The 21,090-nt window shown below is 39.4% G+C and overlaps 1 protein-coding gene across 1 annotated transcript in view; it reads right to left on the bottom strand.

Annotated features, from left to right (window-relative positions):
- The window catches only part of LOC145408102 (tachykinin-like peptides receptor 86C), a 187,203-nt gene that overhangs the window by 19,199 nt on the left and 146,914 nt on the right, over window positions 1-21,090 (bottom strand). Inside the window, exons 5-7 of the mRNA XM_080278910.1 lie at window positions 15,946-16,026; window positions 10,393-10,543; window positions 2,280-2,476 (exon numbers count right to left, since the gene is read on the bottom strand). Coding sequence (XP_080135036.1) covers window positions 2,280-2,476; window positions 10,393-10,543; window positions 15,946-16,026 — 429 coding nt within the window. The remainder of the gene's footprint in view (window positions 1-2,279; window positions 2,477-10,392; window positions 10,544-15,945; window positions 16,027-21,090) is intronic.

Raw genomic sequence — 21,090 nt, 5'->3', positions numbered from 1 at the left:
AATTCCATGATAAATCACGGAGTCTGAAGCCGGCTATAAGTGGATAAATGGGCTGGTAAAAATACTGTGGGCGAGTGGGTAAGAGGTGGGATCCTTTATAGGTCATTTGTACATCCGCTAAATATTAGTCTCCCCTAAGCTGAAAGAAATCGGCTGGAGGGTGCAAGAATGAATATATAATATGTCATTGCGCTGAAAGGGTCAACTGCGGGTTATACCTACCTACCTATCTGTCTGTCTATCTATCCATCTATCTATCCATCCGTCCATCCATCCATCTATCCTCAATCCATTTATCTATCTATTAATTGTTTATCTGTCTAACTATCTATGTATCTGTCTATCTGCCCACCTATCTATCTTTCTACATGGATAATGATATACCGTATATATATATATATATATATATATATATATAGGTAGACAGATGGATAGATAGATACACAGATAGCTAAATAGAAAGACAGACTGATAGATACAGACATATATATACAATGAAAGAGAGAGAGAGAGAGAGAGAGAGAGAGAGAGAGAGAGAGAGACAGAGACAGAGACAGAGACAGAGTGTATTTTCTCACTGTTTTCCTTCCCTTGCTCGTTAAAAATGAAAATAATTGCATTTCCTCGTTTTCTTTTTCTCAGGCCATTCTTTGCGACGATGTAAATGCATCTCGTAATTGCACTAACTCTCTCTCTCTCTCTCTCTCTCTCTCTCTCTCTTCTTGTGCAATGTTTTCACACTGCTTTCTCTCTCTCTCTCTCTCTCTCTCTCTCTCTCTCTCTCTCTCTCTCGCTTTTTGTGCAATGTTTATATGCTGATATTCACTCTCTCTCTCTCTCTCTCTCTCTCTCTCTCTCTCTCTCTCTCTCTCTCCATTTTCCAGCTTTCCTCCTCCTCCTCCCCTCCTAATATTTTCCTGGCTTTATCTCTTTATCCTTGGCGCCTGGTGGCCTAATGGGTTTCGGTGTACCAGTTGGATGTGGCCCGTATGAGGTAACGTCCATTGGTGTTTGCTGGGTTATACTGCTACCATAGTGCCGCTCAGGGACGCACGACTGGCTACTCTCACCCTAAACATCTGAATTTTAGCCTAGTAACTGGTCTCTACGCTTCTGATGGGATAATATAAACTGGACGATAGACTGATAGATAAATAGATAGAAAGATAGATAGATTGATGGATTGGCTGTTTCAGAAACAGACAGAATGGCAGACAGATAGACAGTTAGATATAAGACAAACTGCTTGACTGAAAGAAAAAGAATGATAGGGAGATAGATATACAGACAGACAGACAGACAAACAGATAGAAATGCATGGATCTTGAATTTGGCTTTCTGTTATTTTTTTGTTTTTTCTTGGAGAGAGAAATTTGCAGTCCCCTGGTCTTTGGTTCTTTCTTCCTTTCATAAAAACAAAAGATGTAAAATTGATTCATTCAGAGATAAAGACAGAGAGATACAGAAAAAAAGGCAGATAAAAAGATATGTAGATAGACACAGATTATTTTTTTTATTCATTTGTTTTTCCTTCCTCTGTTCTGTTATTTAAAAAGAAAAAATATAGCTCGAAAGACAGGTAGCTAGATAGAAAGATAGGCAGATTTGACAGATTTCTTCCAATTTGGGCAGACATCTTAAAGTGAATTTTTTTTTCTTCTTTATCTTTTTCACACACATATTGGTTAGATCTATGTGCGTTTATTTACCGATTTATTTTTCATTTTAAACAGATTGCCTTATTTTCGGCCAATACCCCGCCTGTTATCTATAAATCCTGTCTCCTGTTAACTTTATTTCCTGTCACCTGTTATCATTATTTCCTGTCTCCTGTTATCTTTATTTCCTGTCTCCTGTTATCTTTATTTCCTGTCTCCTGTTATCTTTATTTCCTGTCTCCTGTTATCTTTATTTCCTATGTCTCCTGTTATCTTTATTTCCTGTCTTCTGTTATCTTTATTTCCTGTTTCCTGTTATCTTTATTTCCTCTCTCCTGTAATGTTTATTTCCTATGTCTCCTGTTATCTCTATTTCCTGATTCCTATTACCTTTATTTTCTATGTCTCCTGTTATCTTTATTTCCTGTCTCCTGTTATCTTTATTTTTTTTGTACTCCCAGTCCAGTTACACATTTTACTAACCAAATATTCATAAAAAAAAAAAAAACGCTCTACCTTGTGTTCATGCAGTCATAAAATTACTAAATCAAATTAAAAAACTAAATAAATAATAATAAATGACCTCTTTTCCCAAATTTTAAGATCGCCATCATTTCCTACCTTGCATTCATCCAGTAATAGATAACCGGATTGATCATGCTATTCGCCATGGCCAGCCAGTAGAGTGTGAGGTAGACGTGCTGGATATGTGCCGTGTCCAGCACCCGAGCATCGTGGAACGTGTACAGGAAGAAGGCTTGTTGGGGCAGCCAGCAGATACCGAACACCGCCACAATCACGATGAACATTTTGACAACCTGTGAACACCAGACGGGAGAAAAGCATGAGTTAAGGGAAATATTACTGAAGGGGACATGATGAGGGTCGCTATTATTAGGGGAACATCATTACTGCCGTTCTGTTGTCCCTGATGAGGCTGGACGCGTTCCACAACTTGAGTCCTAAGTCCCAGTTGCACAAAATTTAATAAGTCTTGATTATGGGAAAGAAATGAGTCTCCTTGGGTGCTAGTCAAATCAATCCTCAAAATTGACAACACTTGCCATCAACAGAGATGAAATAACAAATGCACTAAGATCAAATGCACTGTAGTTCCTAAATATCAGTTAGACAGCCAGTACAACTCAACCACTACAATGCAGCTACGATGAACATTTTAACCACTTACGATGAAGAGACAAGGAATAAAAAAATTCATAAGAGGAAAAGCCACTGCTGGCAAACGTCATTAAAAGAAACATCAAGGGAAACATTAGCTTTCTCTTCGGCAGCGTCATTAGGAAGGAAACTGCAGCGCTAACTGAATAGGATGAGCTGTAAAGTGGATAGCAAGCTGGTGACAGGGAGAGCTGGAGCTTCAGTGTCACTTGCCCTCGAGATTTAACTCCTGACCAGCTTCTTTTTTCACCTCCCGACTGTCTTCCTGGTTAGGTCTGCCCACCCAAGGCTAAGTATCTTGGTTCAGTGTTTTGCTTGTGTGATATCAGCAGTGTGATAGTCCTGCTTCTAGGAGAGTGATCTCGCTACTCATCTGACAGCTATGTGTAGTTTGTGCATTGTAAATACTGTTTCTTTCAATCCCGTGAGTTTTGTTAAATAGGTGTGCTTTCGATTTCCAGTATTGGCTTTGTTTGGTTAACAGTATTGAGTAAACGACTCATTATTTTCCTGGGTGATCTCTCTCTTTCTCTCTCTCTCTCTCTCTCTCTCTCTCTCTCTACATATATATAGGAGGTATATGCAGACGTACTGTATCAAACATGATTGCAAGTTCTGCATTACATAGCTTTTTCTGGGTATGCTTTATCGTTGTCTGATGGCTCGTTTTGCTTCTCTCTGAAGCGTAGAAATGATTTCTCCGTAGGTGGCCATGTCCTCGGTTCTTGTGGTGTTATCTAAGATGTATATGCCTACTAATTTTTTTTTTTTTTTTTTTAATAGAGGCGAAGATGCACTTGACAGATTTGCGATGACTGGCTGAATGCTTCATGTCCGAATAACATCGTTGTACTGCAGATAATTACTAGGTTTCGATTCACATTACCGATAATTATTTGAAATACAACGATGTTATTCGGGCATGTTGCATTCAGATCATCAACATCCTGTCAAGTGCATCTTTGCCTTGATAAAAAAAAAAGAAAAAGAAAATGAGCATGGTTGTTTTAATTCGGATTCCGTAATTTCGACACTCCAGAGCCTTCTTCAGAGAAGGGAAGATCTTACTAGGGTTTTAGTCCTGGTAGGAATGGTTAGCAGTGATCGGTGAGGATACCTGGGTGGTGAATCAGAGGTGAGAAATAGGCTCCTGCTCTCTGACTGGCTGTTGGGTTCCGGTGGCCGCCGAAGTCATCAGTTGGGCCTATGTTCTGGCTTGTTGCAGATCTCCTCGTGCTTGGTAATGCTTGTAAATCTTGGGCTTGGGCATTTATTGAAAGGTTAAGCTCCTTGCTATACAATGCCTCAAGTATAGGGAGCCAGCCGTTGCCGCTACAGCTAGCCAGAACGACAGCAATCCTTTTAAGGTCCTCCTTGGTGATGTTTGCAGAGTCCTTCTGCCACACGTGGTTCCTAGGGGCTCCCGCAAATTTGTGGCTGGTCAAGCGACTGGCTAGCATCATCGTCGTCATGCCAATATAGGACCTGATAGGATCAACCTTTTCCACGGATTGCTTGACTGAGCTAATCTCTGCCACGTTTTGCCTACAAACTTCTCTATCTCATCTCTTCACCTCCTGTCCGGCCTTTTTCTGCTATGCTTACAATCTCATGAAGTCCAGCTAGTCAGCCTCTTGCTCCAACGGTTATCCCTTATTCTTACTACATGACCTGCACACCTTCCTTTTTGTTCTTCTATAACTTCTATAATGTCCTTGACTTTAGTCTGCTGTCTCGCTCCCAAGTTGATCTTTTCTTCTCTCTTAAAGTTAATCCCAACACTGAGTTTTCCATTGCCCTCTGAGAACGGATTAGTTAATTTTCCATCGATTTTATCAGTTTCCAGGTCTTACAACCGTACGTCATTGCTGGAATTATACATTCGTTATATACTTTTCGTTTCATACGTATTGGCAAGCTACTTTTCACAATGTCTCTATGTTTACAGAAAGCTTTCCATCCAATTGTAATGAGTCTGTTTATTTCGCTATCATAGTCTTTCGTTAATTTTAGTATCAGCACCAAGTAATTATTCTTCTCGATTTCTACAAGAATGTCTTTCAAACACTAACGAATTCATCCATTTTCACACAGTTTGATAACAAAAGCGGGTTTTATAATTGGATTTTTTCTTAAAGCGTTGAGAATATGCAGCAGTGTTTCCGGAAGAAGTTTATCTATATTATTGACAGATTCACAGAATTAAGTTATCCAGTGGGGCTATTAATGAGGTTGAAAAAGAAAGCTATAAACCCAAAAAGCAGAAGCAAGGATAGTAAGCTGGAAAGGACGAGGTACATAGCAGATCCAAACTCCGCAGAGTCGGCATGTTTGGAGAAATTTTTCAGGGGAACTGGGATAAGCATCGTAACAGCATCAGCAAAGAAAATGTGATGTCGTGAAGATGAGAAACGAGGAGAGGAGTATCGTCGAGAACTGTGAGGTCTATACAATGCCTTACAGAAACTGTTCTACCGTATATTATGGTGAATCCTCCCGGGGCCTTAATATGAGGTTATATGAACATAAGAACGATGTAAGGTGTCACAGAACAACAAATTCTTTAGTTGTTCACATTGATGAGAATAACCACTTGTCCAGTTGGAAGGAGGCACAAATAATACACAAAGGTTTAAGTAAATGTGTAATGAGGGCAATGGAAACAGCTCACATTTGTGCAAACAAGGGCAGCACAACTAACCATCGTGACGGCTTTCTGTGCTGGGCGAGGCCGAGCGCGTAAATAGCAATCAGGAGGGGAGGGGAAGTCATGTCAGGTCGTGGGGGCAGGGGACAGCCAGCAAGAGGGGGTGATTCCACGGGTACTTAAGCAACTCACGTCAGTCCGAATGTAGCATTCTCTTTGATAAAGGCCTCTGTTCGATACGTTAGAGAATAAACTCCAGCCTCTCACCTATGTTTTTCCTAAGCTCCCTGTAGAATCCACTTGTCAGTATGGAACACAGACACACACACACACACACACACACACACACACACACACACACACACACACACACACACACACATTATATATATATATATATATATATATATATATATATATATATATATATATATATATATATATATATATATATATATATATATATATATATATAGTATATAATATTATATATATATATATATATATATATATATATATATATATATATATATATATATATATATATATATATATATATATATATATATATATATATATATATAGCGTATACAGTATGTATAAATACACAAGTTTCTCTGTCACATGTTTCCACACTAGTGATTGCAATGTTCACTATCACCTCCGGGTTTCTATCCTTTCTGTTGATCTGACTAGTGAACAAGCCTTTATCTTTTCTATCACAAATGACCTAGAGCAGCTTGTACAGCACACCATCAGTATTCCTGACCGCCTCGGAGAGAAGCAGCATTTTTTTTTTTTAGCTTCTTACAGTTATCCTTCTGCTGACTCTGTTAATATATTTTCTCCTTTGCGCTCTCCTGATCACAAATCGTGTTTCATTAACCTGTTTTATTGTTCCCGTGAGGGCTGCGGTGGGGATCTGTCCGTTCTCCCCTTTGGGGATAAGATGCGAATGAATGTGTTTGAATGGATGAGTAAATGGGGAGTGTGTCGTCCTGTCTCGGCTACCTCCCTTTCCTTGGGAGAAGCAGCCTAGGTATATAGATGGATAGATAGAGTGAGGGCTGCCGACCCTCCCAGGAAGCGACGTCCGTGGCATTTTGTTGCTACGTATTGGGAGGCTCGTAGACAATACTTCTGTGCATTTCCCTGGAATGGTTATTGCTTCCATGACCAGTAGCCATCTGAGTGTGCTGTGCGCAATACGATTATTATCTTGGGAATGGAAGCTTACATTCATTTCTCTTATCCTTTGCTTGATGAAAAATAAACTCGTTTAATCGCACTTCTACTAATGACGTCCACAATCAGGTATCGTTACTACATTATTCTTATTACCAATAACGAATTATATTTAGCTTGGGAGAAGCCTGTCGTCGTCTGCAGTAAAATGAAAAATGAGCATAGGCAGAGGAATCTGATCACTAAAATGAAGTCAGATTTTAATTAACCCAACACTAAAGAATCTAAATATTATTAATCAATTCCTGTAGAATTAAACTAAGAACCAAGAAAAATTATAAAACATCAACAACAACAACAACAACAACAACAACAACAACAACAACAACAGCAATAATAATAATATTATTATTATTATTAAAAATGATAATAATAATAATAATGATAATAATAATAATAATAATAATAATAATAATAATAATAATGCTGGAAATAATTTTGCAGTAACGAAGAAATTGAATGCAAAATTTACTTTTGAGAAAGTCTGAAAAATAGTGACACTTCCATTAGCTTTAAGGGAACGTACTTAAGCATGGTGGAAATAGCCCACTGCAGTATTGAAAAAGGCTTCCCACTTTTCTTACAGTTTGATCTAGTTCTCTCTCTCTCTCTCTCTCTCTCTCTCTCTCTCTCTCTCTCTCTCTCTCTCTCTCCTAACTGCACACACTTCCACTTCTTCCTTTGTAATTCTAAATATTTACTCGTACCTTCACAATTTTTTTTTTTTGCTTGGTTTGCCTCTTGATTGGTGTGTTTGTCCTTTTGTCAATAACGTTATGGAAACTACCTTAGGGAGTTACATCAGAATGGAATAAGGGCTGAGGACCATCGCATGAAAACTGACTGAATTTTGGGCTAAAAACATCAAAGGTCAAGGTCAAGGTCAAGAAAAACATCAACGGGGATAATGATGCCTTGTCAGAGGTATGCACTCTTTGCGCTCTTAGTCCCACTGTATTACAAAGCAGGCTCATACTATCAATATTCAAGCTCCTATAACTCATTCAACTCTGGATTAGATATTTACAGTACAGTATCCTTCAAAGTCCAGCGTGCGATAACACCTACATCAGTGGCATACATATAAAAAAAAAATACTTATCATAATCATCATCATCATCATCACCACCATCATCATCATCACCATCATCATCATCATCATCATCATCATCACCACCACCATCATCATCACCACCGCCATCATCACCATCATCATCATCACCATCATCATCATCACCATCATCATTATCACCATCGTCATCACCGTCATCATCATCATCATCATCCAGACCTCCGTTACCACCCAAGGAAGGGGTGAAGTAGAATCCAGATGTAGAAAAAACTTGATATGATGAGATATTAACCAGCGATTTCCCAATTCACTCCTATTCACACGCCATTCAAGCCCCCAGTTTCTTGGCGCCATCAGGTAAGTACAAATTATTCCACAGGTAGCTTCTTGTCCACCTGTGCGATAGCCGATCCAATTATTACCAAATGAAAAGGAGGTGCTAAATCCTGGTCAAACATTTCTCCTCGCTAAATTGATCAAGGCAGCTCGACCTCTTGTCAGTTCCCTAGCCTCATCAGCTTCCATACACACAAGAACAGTAAATATACAACTGAATTTGGCTCTCCGTTATTTGACTCCGTAATTTTGTTTTGTTTTTTCTTGGAACGAACAATCTTGCTGGCTTTTGGCCTCTGGTTTCTTCTTCCTTGCGCGCACACACACACACACACACACACACACACACACACACACACACACACACACACACACACACACACACACACACACACACACACACACACACACACACACACACACACACGGAAATAGTCTCAGGCAGCGTCCACACGTGTGCTCAAACAAGTGTTGGCAACATGTAAGCAACACAGTAATGAACACGCTGCAAACATGGAAGCAACAGCGTCCAGATCATGTTGGCAACATCATGATGAAGTCTCAGCTGACTCGTATGGACACACTTATCCCAACGCCTCTGCTGCCGGTGTCTGAAGCTGAACTAAAACATGTTTGCATACATCTGTCCAAATACTGCTGCAACCATGTTCCCGAACATGTTGCCAGCTGTGTTGCCAACATATGTTTGAGCACAAGTGTGGAGGCGACCTGAGAAATACTACAAGGATAGTAATCACCTTCCTTTACGAGCGTATATTGCTAACATCTCTACTATTCAAGTTCCTCTGTGCAACAATAACATCAAGAGCAACAAACAAAACAACAGATAAAAGATTTATGACAAGGACATAACCTAAAACTATGATAGAACAAGGACAGGATTCACACGATTCTTAGATCGTATACTAATGAGATGTTTATCCCTCACGCTCCTCTGTGTAACAACAACAACAACAACAATAACAGCAGCAGCAAAAACATCATCAACAACAACAATAATGACAACAACAACGACAACAACAGACACAAACAGCGAGTACTCTAAAGACAGAAAGAGAAAAGTTACACAAGACACGGCAAAAATTGTCAGACAAACAATACAACAAAGATTGTAGTCCATTCACTTAACTTGGCCCAGATTTGTCTTTCCTTTTGCAACTTATTTCATGCAGCTAAGTGGGAGAAAAACACATTGCAACAACTCTGTACCTTCTTCCATAGCACGTCTTTTTGACTTGCATAAAATTTTTAGTGCTATTCTTCTGCAACAAATCATGATTCGGGTAGGAGAGACTTCAGTTTCAGACCAAGCTAAAGTTAATATATCACAGTCACATAACCGAATAAAGATCGCACTCACCCTCCTGTCAGCTTATACTAGTTCATTGTCTTTCCAGGAACTCTCCAGTGGATTACAAACAAAACTAGAATGCACTCAGAGAATGCATACCTACGCCAACGCCAAAAAATTTAATGATTCATTGTTGTAATTCCTCCTTCCCACCAGACAAATGCTTTCACGGTCTTACATACTCAGTTAACTCTACGGTCTTACTCTGCCCTATTACACGGGTTTAGCGAGCGTATGCCTCCCCAAAGTGCCAATATATTTCATGATTTAATCTAGTATCTTGATCAGGATCCGCCTCAAAATCTTATCAGTTCTTCCTTGACACACTGCCCACCTAGCCACCTTATTTCATTGTAATCCGATAACAACGTCTTAAGAAATTCTCGTACACAACCAAACAGACACGGGTGAATACACAATCTCCGTCCATCACAAATTAAAGATATACAGCCTACAGTTATAGCTTAGCCTACAATTTTAGCTTAGCAAATACAAATCACACCGTCAGAAAAGGAATCAAATAAGAGTAATAGATATCAGCTGTTGCAATCCCAGGCTCATCTGTACTTGAACCCGGTGGACTGAAGGCTGAAGTTGTCCTCCTCCTGCAGTCCACCATCCTCCTTTCGGGGGGATAGCGAGGGAGCTGAGGGACGTTTGTATAACTGGGCAGATCCAACGACCAGTTATATTTGTGCCACCATGAGAAGGCGTCCAGTACAAACAAAGAGAAAAAATGGGTCAAACAAGATGAGGGACGAAAATATAGGCGGGCAATGGAGCCAACCGGTTATATCAGTGCCACCACGAGAAGCCGTCCCTCTCCAGCACTAAGAGAGAGAAATACGACAGAGTAAATTAATAAGACAAGGCTAACACTCACCCTTCGTTTCGAGCGTATACTGGTGACCTGCCTGTCAGTGAGCTCCCCTATCGTGCGACTGCCCCACAACTCTCGGCCGATCATGTAGTAGCACACTAACATCACCAGCATTGGCAGGAGGTAAGTGGTGATGAAGAAGACGATGTTGTAGCTGTGGCAGAAAATTAGAGAGTGAGAGAGAAGACAATCTTGTAGTTGCGTGAGAAAATGAGAGATAAAGTGAGAGAATTGAGGAGAAAGAGTAGGTAAGACTGGATAAGTAGCAGGCTAACATCACCAGCATTGGCAGGAGGTAGGTGGTGATGAAGAAGACGATGTTGTGCTGTGTGAGAATAGTAGAGATAAAGTGAGAGATGATAATGATGTAGTTGTGTGTGAAAATTAGTGATAAGTGAGATAATGGAGGAGAAAGATTAGGCAAAACTGAGATAAGTAGCAGGTTAATATCACCAGCATTAGCAGAAGGTAGGTGATGATGATGCCGATGTTGTACCTGTGTGAGAAAATTAGAGATAAAGTGAGAGAGTGAAAGACTAGGTGAAGCAGTGAGACAGACTGATAACAGCAGGGTAACCTCAAACCCAACCACCCCTCTTACGTAAACCAGACGTAACCCATCAAGCCACATCCGGTTGCAGACCTCAACCTCCGAGACTCAGTAAACTAAATTTCCTATGGTAATTTAAGTAAGGTTTAAGTGAGTTTCGTTAAGCTTAGGATTTGCTAGATATGTTTAAGTAGATTTAGTTAGCTTGCTACGTGTACAGGTTTGTGTAGTCATAATCATCTTGAACCCTATCACGCCGATCATGTCTTTAACTTGATCTTACTACTTCCAGGCAATGTTACTCAGATCATGGGTGACCTTTGAACCTAGAGATGTCGGCTGTAGTCATAATTAACCCCATCACAACTACTAACCCTTCCTAAGCTGAAGAAGATTGTCTGTGGATAGGAAGAAGAGAGAGAGAGAAAAAAAAGAAATGTGTCACTGAACTGGAAGGGTTCATACGTGAGGGTATTTCCTAGGTAAAAGATCGCTTGGTAGCAGAACAAATCCCTAAACACACAACACACACACACACACACACACACACACACACACACACACACACACACACACACACACACACACACACACACACACACACACACACACACACACACACACACACACACACACACACACACACACACACACACACACACACACACACACACACACACACACACACACACACACACACACACACACACACACACACACACACACACACACACACACACACACACACACACACACACACACACACACACACACACACACACACACACACACACACACACACACACACACACACACACACACACACACACACACACACACACACACACACACACACACACACACACAAATCATATTGAAGCAAGTTTGACAGGTTAGGATAAGTTACCCTTTTGGCCTCCAATGACTCACTCAGCTGAATAAAATCGTCTGTCATTAAAAGGAATTAGATGCTAGAATCGCCCTGGCCATGAGAGGGATGGTGGAGGCAATATTAACACTCCCAGGCTAATCTGAATAGAATCGGTTGGCATTAGATGGAACGGAATACTTAGAGCTGCTCAACCATGACAGAGTTTAGAGAAGCTAGGATAAGTTAGGTTAAGTTAGACGACATTAAAAAAAATAAACGAGTGAATGAATGAATGAATGAAAGAATGAGTGAGTGAGTGAATAAATAAATAAACAAATAAATGTATAAATAAATGAGTTCCTTTTCGTGGCTTTCATGAAGAGGCCAGTCTATCTTTAACTGATGATTTTTTGAAAGACAAGAAAATTGCAGTGGGAGCATCCTTCACAAAACCTGATACGTGAAAGAAAATTTATAATGAAAAAGAACGCTCTAGTTAGATATAATGAGACTGGAGAAAAAAGGAAAGAAGGAGAGGAGAGGAGAGCAGAGCAGAGCAGAGCAGAGGAGGAGTGAGAGGAGAGGAGAGAAAAGAAGAGGAAAAGATAGAAGAGAAAAGAGACGAAGCGAAAAGAGATGGGTTTACATATTTAACATGTGAAGAGGAAAGGATGGGAGAAGAGAGAAAAGAAGAGGAAAGAATAGGAGAAGAGAAAAGAAGGCAAGAGAAATGAGGTGAGCTGAAGAAAGAAAAAAGAGGAGAGGAGAAGAAAAAACTAAATAATAAGGGTGAAAAATGAAGAAACAGAATAAACGAATTGAAGATAAATATATAGACAGATACAGATATGGATAGATAGGCAGAAATAGATACAAATAGATAGATAGATAGATAGAGAGAGAGAGAGAGAGAGAGAGAGAGAGAGAGAAATTCGTTTAGTGTTCATTTGGACCTCCTCTCCCATTCCATTAGTATGATACTCGCGTCTTTCATCCTAACACTTTCGTTTTTTGATCACATAAGGAAGATGACGATTCCATCACCCATCAGTAGTGACACGGGATTTTTTTTTTAATGCAAAGAAGAAGGAACCAAAGGACAGCAGCGCGCAAATTGTTCCCTCCAAGAAAAAAAAAACACGAAAACTGAGAGCCAAAGTCAAGATCCGTTCAAAGCGAGATCACTCTATATTCATGTTAATATCTCTTTCCATCCTGTTTCAGTGAGTCCTTCATCGAATAATACAGTTCCGTTACCAGTTTCACACTGTTCTGTATTCCCGTAGGATAAGGAAGCTCCCTAACATCTCTTTCTAAGCGACTTATTTTGCTTGTTACACCTTCCCGTCCTCTACTGGGTCGCTTAATTCATTCTAATATCATCATACTCTGCATAAATAACGTACAGAACGATATTAGCCAGCCGTATCCAAAAATAAATTGGTAAGGAAGAGGTGTTAGGGAGTTTCCTACCACTGAGAATGAGAGCCTGTGTGTTGGTGAGAGATTCGGTGTTGTGACCTGTCGTCCAAGACGGGTGCGGTTGACAAGAACACCTGCTTCTGCGAGTGTCTCAGGACGTTCAGAACGGCGCCATACCAAGAATGAATTACATTTTCAACGGTAAGTAAAAATAAATGGAACAGAAAACAAAACATTTTTATATAACTGCTAATTCGCTTACTACCTTGACAGTAAATAAAATTGTTTGGAAAATGAAAATATATTGAGTAACAAAAAAACTGAGGTGAAGCAGAGGGACGTGCTCAAGTGATATGCTTCGAAAATGAACAACTAATCCAGGAATTAGATCGCTAAAACATTATCTTCGAGCAAGGAGAGTGGTTCGGTTCGTTATACTATTTTTACACTGCGTCCTGAATTACCATCTATCCACGTTGAATTTTGAGTGGCAGAAACAGATAAAGTGCTAGAATATGATGCTAGTCACGAATAAGGGCTTTGGAAAGGATGTGAGGCCGACGTATTGCCATATTTTCCCACTAACTTGTGTGAAATAGGTTCTGAAAAGGACGAAAATCTGGGCCAAGCTATGGTGAAAGGACTATAGCCTATACGATTGAGTTTCGAGGTGCTTTAGTCACCATATTTGAACACAGTGCTTCCAAACTGTGTGAACCGGCACTGACACTCGTAAATAACCAAGAAAGCCTTTCATTCTCCTCTGTTTCCCTATTTCATTCAGCTGTACTGTTTTTACGATAACCTGACCTAAAACTGCCATCCATCCATCATGAAATCTGGACTGTATAATAGCTTAACACTAGAATATCGTGCTTCAAGCGAAAAAAAAAAAAAAAAAAAAAAACCTATGAAAGGGGTGTGGAGCCAAAGCAAAGTCTTTTTCTGCGTCTGACCTACTTGAAATAAGTTGCAAAAGGAGGAAAATCTGGGCCAAGTTGGAGTAAAAACCAGCATATTAGCAGATTATTTTCTTCAACTTTTGAGGGACCCCTTTAAATGGCAGGGTAAATGAATACTTCCGGAATATTTAACACCTGTCTCGAGTAACCTGTTTCAATCCAGGTGATGTTTTTTTTTTATTTTCTGTAGGAGGCAAGTAACCTCCACCAATTATAGTTTACTGTTTTTATGGTACTCACGTTTGCCAGTTTTTATATTCTAATATGTCCTGGCTTGATTTATTTCTGTTTTATTTTATAGTTTTTTAGACATCTCAGCGTCATATAATTGTGTAGTAGCGGTGCCACGTAATATTTCATAATTCACTTCAATTCACCCTTTCAACTCAAAAAGCCACCCCAAAGATGAATATAATCGTTTGGAGTACCGAAGAATATATTAGGAAAATGGTATTACCTCCAGGGCAAAACCTGCCTTGTAACTGAAAAATAAAAAAGGAAGGATTTTTGTTTAGAAACTAAAATTAAACTCGACTGACAAACACACATTGATTTAAAACTATAGATCACTGACGAAATTCCAGTCCTGACCTCAAAGAACCTGTACTGTGGCAAGACAACTATGAAAATGAATGTAGATGAAGAAGAAAAAACAAATGAAGAACACACACACACACACACACACACACACACACACACACACACACACACACACACACACACACACACATTTTACTATATAGACAGAGTGATAGACAGAGGCTGATAAAGATACATAAGGATGATGGAAAGAGGAAGATAGAAAAAGGTATTGGTAAAACTTTGAGATGATGGCGGAAATGAAGATAATACTTCAAGAAGGATTGATAGATACATGAGAGAGGAATGATAAAATGTTTAAGAAGTTCATGTAAGAAGAAAAAGAGAAAAAAAAAGAGGAAGAGAAGAAGGAAGAAGAAGAAGAAGAAGAAAAAGAAGAAGAAGAAGATGATGATGATGATGATGATGAAGAAAGGAATGGAAAGGAAGAGACCGAAAAAAAAGACAATTAGGAGTAATCACCACTACCGGTATTACTGCTACTACTGCTGCTACTGTTACTACTACTACTACTACTACTACTACTACTACTAAGTAAAAATACATGATAATAATCGTGAAGAAGAAGAAATAGAGGAATATAATGAAGGCGAGCTGCAAATAAATGAAGAACATAAGATGAACGAAGAGAGAAATAAGAAGGCAGAAAATAATGATAACATGAATAAAATGCAATAAATATTACTACTACTACTACTGCTACAACTACTACTACTACTACTACTACTACTACTACTACTACTACTACTAATAATAATAATAATAATAATTATAATAACAATAATAAGATAACAACAACAACAGCAGCAACAGTAGTAGTAGTAGTAGTAGTAGTAGTAGTAGTAGTAGTAGTAGCAGAAGTAGTAGTAGCAGTAGCAGTAGTAGTAGTAGTAGTAGTAGTAGTAGTAGAAGTAGTAATAGTTGTAGTTGTTGTTGTTGTTGTTTTTGTTGTTGTAACTATAATAATAATAACTAAAAATAATAATAATAATAATAATAATAATAATAATAATAATACTAATAATAATAATAAGAAGAAGAAGAATGATAAGAATAAAATAAGAATAAGAATAACAATAATAACAATAAAAATAATTACTCAAACAAGGTAGCAAAGTCCATGAAGGAGGATGACTAATATTGTTACTCACATATGTTCGTGTCTTGAGGCGCTGGTCTGTCCGTCTGGCCACCTCAAAATACACCCCCTTCTCACTTCGTCGTCTTTGTACCTGTGGGAGGGACTGGGTTAGGCGATCCTAGGAACGTATGAAGAATGGTATGGAAAAAGACGTCTTGATTTGAATGAGAGTTGCCCCATCTGTCCAGTGACGCGCTTTTTATTTTGTTTCTGTTATTCCAGACGATTTTACTCAATTGTGCGAGAAGCTTTGTTAGATACAGCCTTCAATAAACCCTTCGCTACGAGAAGCCTTTAAAATGAAATCGTCCAAGAAGAACAAGAAGAGAAGAAAGATAACTTATGTCAATTGGTTTAATATACTCAGGCTACCTCAGGCATAAAACAGAACTGCATTGTGGCCGCTGGAAGAGAATATGTTATCGTAGTTAAAAAGCTGAAAAAAAAAAAAAAATCTGGCAGCAGAATAAAACTTATAAATAGCATTAAATATTAATTCTAGTCACATCAATATACACCAAATTCTCACCTTGTCACATTTGTACCTGTATCTAAAACTGGATTATATAATCGCTGAGCGGTTGGAGTGTATATATCTATCTGTCTACCTATCTATCTATCTATCTATCTATCTGTATATAAAGATGCGTAGCAATATTTATCAGAACTTCGGTATAGTAGGCATTCTATCCACGGATGGCGCCAACACGCTCATTAGCTTCAGAAAACAAAATCTTTCGTAATTTTCACACACACACACAGGTTTTAAGTTTTAATAGGCATCTAAATTTGGTCGTTGAACTTTTCTATACTCAGAACCATCCCTTAATTAACAAAGACTTAACTTAAAAGCGATAAAACAATCCTCTAATCCGTCAATTGCTCAATATTCTTCTACGCTCTTCTTTATGCTTCTTGTTTCGTCTTTCGTAGATCGGCCTTTCTCTAAAATGGCATAACCGATTACCTTGGTTTCTTCAGAATGGAGTTTCATTCTCCAAGTGGAATGATTCTTATAATTTTGGTTGAAAAAGTTTACAGATCATGGAGAAGATCACTCAAGCAGTTTTTATTCAATCAATCAATCAATCATTTCCTGTGGCACCCTCGGGGATGCATAGGGCCTCGATGAACACACACCACCACATCCTATCTTGTGCTAACTCCTCAAGATCTCCCCAACACTCATCTCCAGCTTCCCGTCTCATTGTCCTCACCCACGTCTCTTTTGGCCTTCCTCTACCTCTCCTACCAAGTGCTACCCACCCTGGTGTACCTCGTACTATTCCCTGTCTCCTATAAACATGTCCTAGCCACTTCCATCGTGAGAACCTAACATATTCATCGATACTTAGATAAAACACAATGGATGGGTTGAAGTTCAGTAAAGGATGAAGTTATTCAGTCAAAAGTAAAGGTCACTGAGGAAGGTCAAAGGTTTGGCCTTGTTAGTGAAATCGCTTGGATTTGGCTTGGACAAAATTTGGTGGAAAGGTGGAAGATCAGCCAAGGATTAAGTTATTCCGAGAACAATAGTTCAAGGGTCAAGACATGGAACGAGGGTAATCATGAAATAATCTAAGAGGAAGGGTTAAAGGACAGGCAAGGATGACGTAATTCGAGTTTGAGAACAATCAGTCGATGGTCAAGGTGAGAGGACAGGGACAAGTGTTTGGTTTCGCGGCAACATTCGAACTGCAGCCTCTTAGCACCTTTATCTAAGCGATTTACTGTGCTCATTATTTTTTTTTTATGTGACTGACTCTGGGCATAGGCTTCACAGCCTGCTTTCAAGGCCCAGTAGTCCTCCTACGTACTGCACACCTCTACATGTCACCACTTCGGCGCTAACACCCACCGTCCATACTGAATACATGCTAAGGCTGTCTCATACAGGACTGGTGTATTGGTAATAGTGGGGGTATTTTTACGACATGTCGGCTGGTCTTCTGGTAGATCAGTAAAGTCTGATATTTATTAAATTCAAATCCTTAAACTGTTCCCTGCCCCAGCGGGATTTGAACCCGGGTCCGTTAGAACTGCAGGCCACCTCTCTACCGATTGAGCCATCGCATCCCCCTCGATATCCTCTTGTATGTTACTGATGGAAACTTTGTCGATACTAACGTGATATAATATACTAGAGGACGTTAAGGTGAGAAATGAAAAAAAAAAAAAATAAATAAATAAAAATAGCTAAGGAAGAGGTGTCACGAAATTTCCCGTGCCACTTAGAATACGGAATTTAGACCGATTGTAGTTTACGTGTGTTTCCTTGCCTGAGTCTTGCTTCGCGTTATTCTCTTCAGGGTTTATTCACAACAGGGGCTTTTAACAGAAGGGTTTAGTCAGCGACTTCATAAACGTCCTCAGCATACCCTTTTTACTCTAACTTGGCCTAATATTGCCGTCACTCCATCCTGGATACTGAAACAGTATATCAACAAGAGAAAATGATGTTAGTCACGAAGAGGTGCTACCAATAGAATGTAGGATCATAGCATTATCTTGTCCTACCACTTGAGCTACGTAAATGAAGCTGCAAAAAGATGAAAATTAGCCCAGGTATGGGTAAATATAGTATGGTAAGAAATTTTCCTAAGCTGAATAATATACAGAAATGTTTATAATTACCAACCACAGATAGAGGCTTTCAAAAATCAGTAAACAGGAATGGTTTAATTAGAGCCTTCATGAATCCCTTCACTACCAAGAAACCCTCCAAAGTTGAATAATACATAGAAACCTTCGGTGCTCCCTACCACAAACGCTTTCAAAAATAAGGGACACGAAGGCAAAATACACATGATAAATAAATAAATAATATATATATATATATATATATATATATATATATATATATGAAGACGTAGGGACAGCACAGTGCCCTTGACCATAGGAATAAGTCGAGGTAATATAAATGTATAACTTTTTCTGCATTTCTGTTTATTTCCACCAAGTTCAGTTATGAGGTAACGTATTTTTAAGATTTACTTTAAAAGGAAATGCCAGGACTCCATTATGCACTACACAAAACACGCCATAAAAAAGAAGAATATCTATTGGGATGAGTTACGTGTGTTTATACTGCTTCAATCTAGTTCCTCTGATTTTTAGCAATGGTTGATACTTTAATTTTCATACATCTTATAAACTGGATTGTTATATTGTTAGTATTAGAGCCCCGCTACCTATAATGGGCCGTAAAACTGTGTGATCTGTGATTCTGAGTGCCTCATCATTCCGTCACATATACGGGTGGAAAACTGCGATGGGGAGGGGAGGTAATAAGGAAGAAGTGTTATTTTGATTTCACAATATTGTCTTATTGTAGTATGAGAAATTTGTAATGTACTGAAAGGGTTACCTACGACATAATTACTTCATTGTCGACGTCTTTATTCTATTACTCCTTCTACATCCAAACGACACTCCGAACCGGTGTGGTAAGATATAGTCATCATTGACTCCTTCACTGACAGACTCCTTTCCAAAATTGAATAAAATCATTCGGTCATAGCAAGAATAGCAAGACAAAGAACACAGATGTCGGCTGCACCCACCTAAGGAATGCTGTAAGTGGAAAAAAGTAATTATTTTCCTGGGAAGGACGACCCACGGGGTCTTACTCTGACTAAAAGCAGGTCTGGATGGTCTACCACCGTGCCAAATTTCGTTTTTTAGGGAAAAAAAAAAAAAAAAAAAAAAATATATATATATATATATATATATATATATATATATATATATATATATATATATATATATATATATATATATATGCAGGTGTTGCCTTCCCTCTCGGGGGCTGTCCATCCCAGTGGGGTATGGGGACTCCCTCCTAGCCCGAAACCTCGTTCAGGCGGTCTATCACTGTGCAAAAATTAATTTACCTAGAGAGGGAACTATTGCTGTGTATAACTGGGTTGTCTAAGAACCCCGTAGCCTCCCCGCGGGGAGTAACCTTCGGAGGTCCCAACCATGGTCTAAACCTGGTCCGGGTGGAGGTCTACCATTGTGCGAAATTTTGTATTCCAAGGCAATAAAAACTATCACCACGCATAACTCTGTACTTGGGACTCTGGGGATCTGCGGTTCATCTCTGCCGAAAACGCTGCCCAAGAGAAGTTTAAAACCGTGCCGAAGTTCACGTGCAACTTGTAGGTACTTCAAAACACAGGTGCAGAGTAATTATAAAAGCCCGGTGGATCATTCAAACACCCAAAGCATAAGAAAACTTGTTCACTGGAGGCGACATTAACGTTATCATTGCAGCAAATGACTACCATCCATTTTAATTCAAACAATTAAGTGGCAAGAGAAATGAAGATGTGAAAATGACAAAACCATCAGAACTGAAATTAACAATTAACACTTCCATCCATTCCTCCCTCTCACTTATTGATCTCTTAGTGCCAGTGTGTGTGTGTGTGTGTGTGTGTGTGTGTGTGTGTGTGTGTGTGTGTGTGTGTGTGTGTGTGTGTGTGTGTGTGTGTGTGTGTGTGTGTGTGTGTGTGTGTGTGTGTGTGTGTGTGTGTGTGTGTGTGTGTGTGTGTGTGTGTGTGTGTGTGTGTGTGTGTGTGTGTGTGTGTGTGTGTGTGTGTGTGTGTGTGTGTGTGTGTGTGTGTGTGTGTGTGTGTGTGTGTGTGTGTGTGTGTGTGTGTGTGTGTGTGTGTGTGTGTGTGTGTGTGTGTGTGTGTGTGTGTGTGTGTGTGTGTGTGTGTGTGTGTGTGTGTGTGTGTGTGTGTGTGTGTGTGTGTGTGTGTGTGTGTGTGTGTGTGTGTGTGTGTGTGTGTGTGTGTGTGTGTGTGTGTGTGTGTGTGTGTGTGTGTGTGTGTGTGTGTGTGTGTGTGTGTGTGTGTGTGTGTGTGTGTGTGTGTGTGTGTGTGTGTGTGTGTGTGTGTGTGTGTGTGTGTGTGTGTGTGTGTGTGTGTGTGTGTGTGTGTGTGTGTGTGTGTGTGTGTGTGTGTGTGTGTGTGTGTGTGTGTGTGTGTGTGTGTGTGTGTGTGTGTGTGTGTGTGCTGCTCTGACCCTAACATTGTCTGGAGGATGTTGTTATAGATTTGATGAATGTTTGTTTTGGTGCTGGAAACGAGGACATAAACAAACGCTGCGAAACCTTTAAACCCGGATGATGAACTGTTGCGGGAATTTA

Source organism: Coenobita brevimanus, chromosome 75 (genome assembly GCF_032717465.1).
Source record: "Coenobita brevimanus isolate Jiangsu-jjx chromosome 75, ASM3271746v2, whole genome shotgun sequence".
In the NCBI taxonomy this organism is placed as follows: Eukaryota; Metazoa; Arthropoda; class Malacostraca; order Decapoda; family Coenobitidae; genus Coenobita; species Coenobita brevimanus.
Note: the sequence above shows the minus strand (reverse complement) of the source record. Positions and strands in the feature narration are given on the sequence as shown.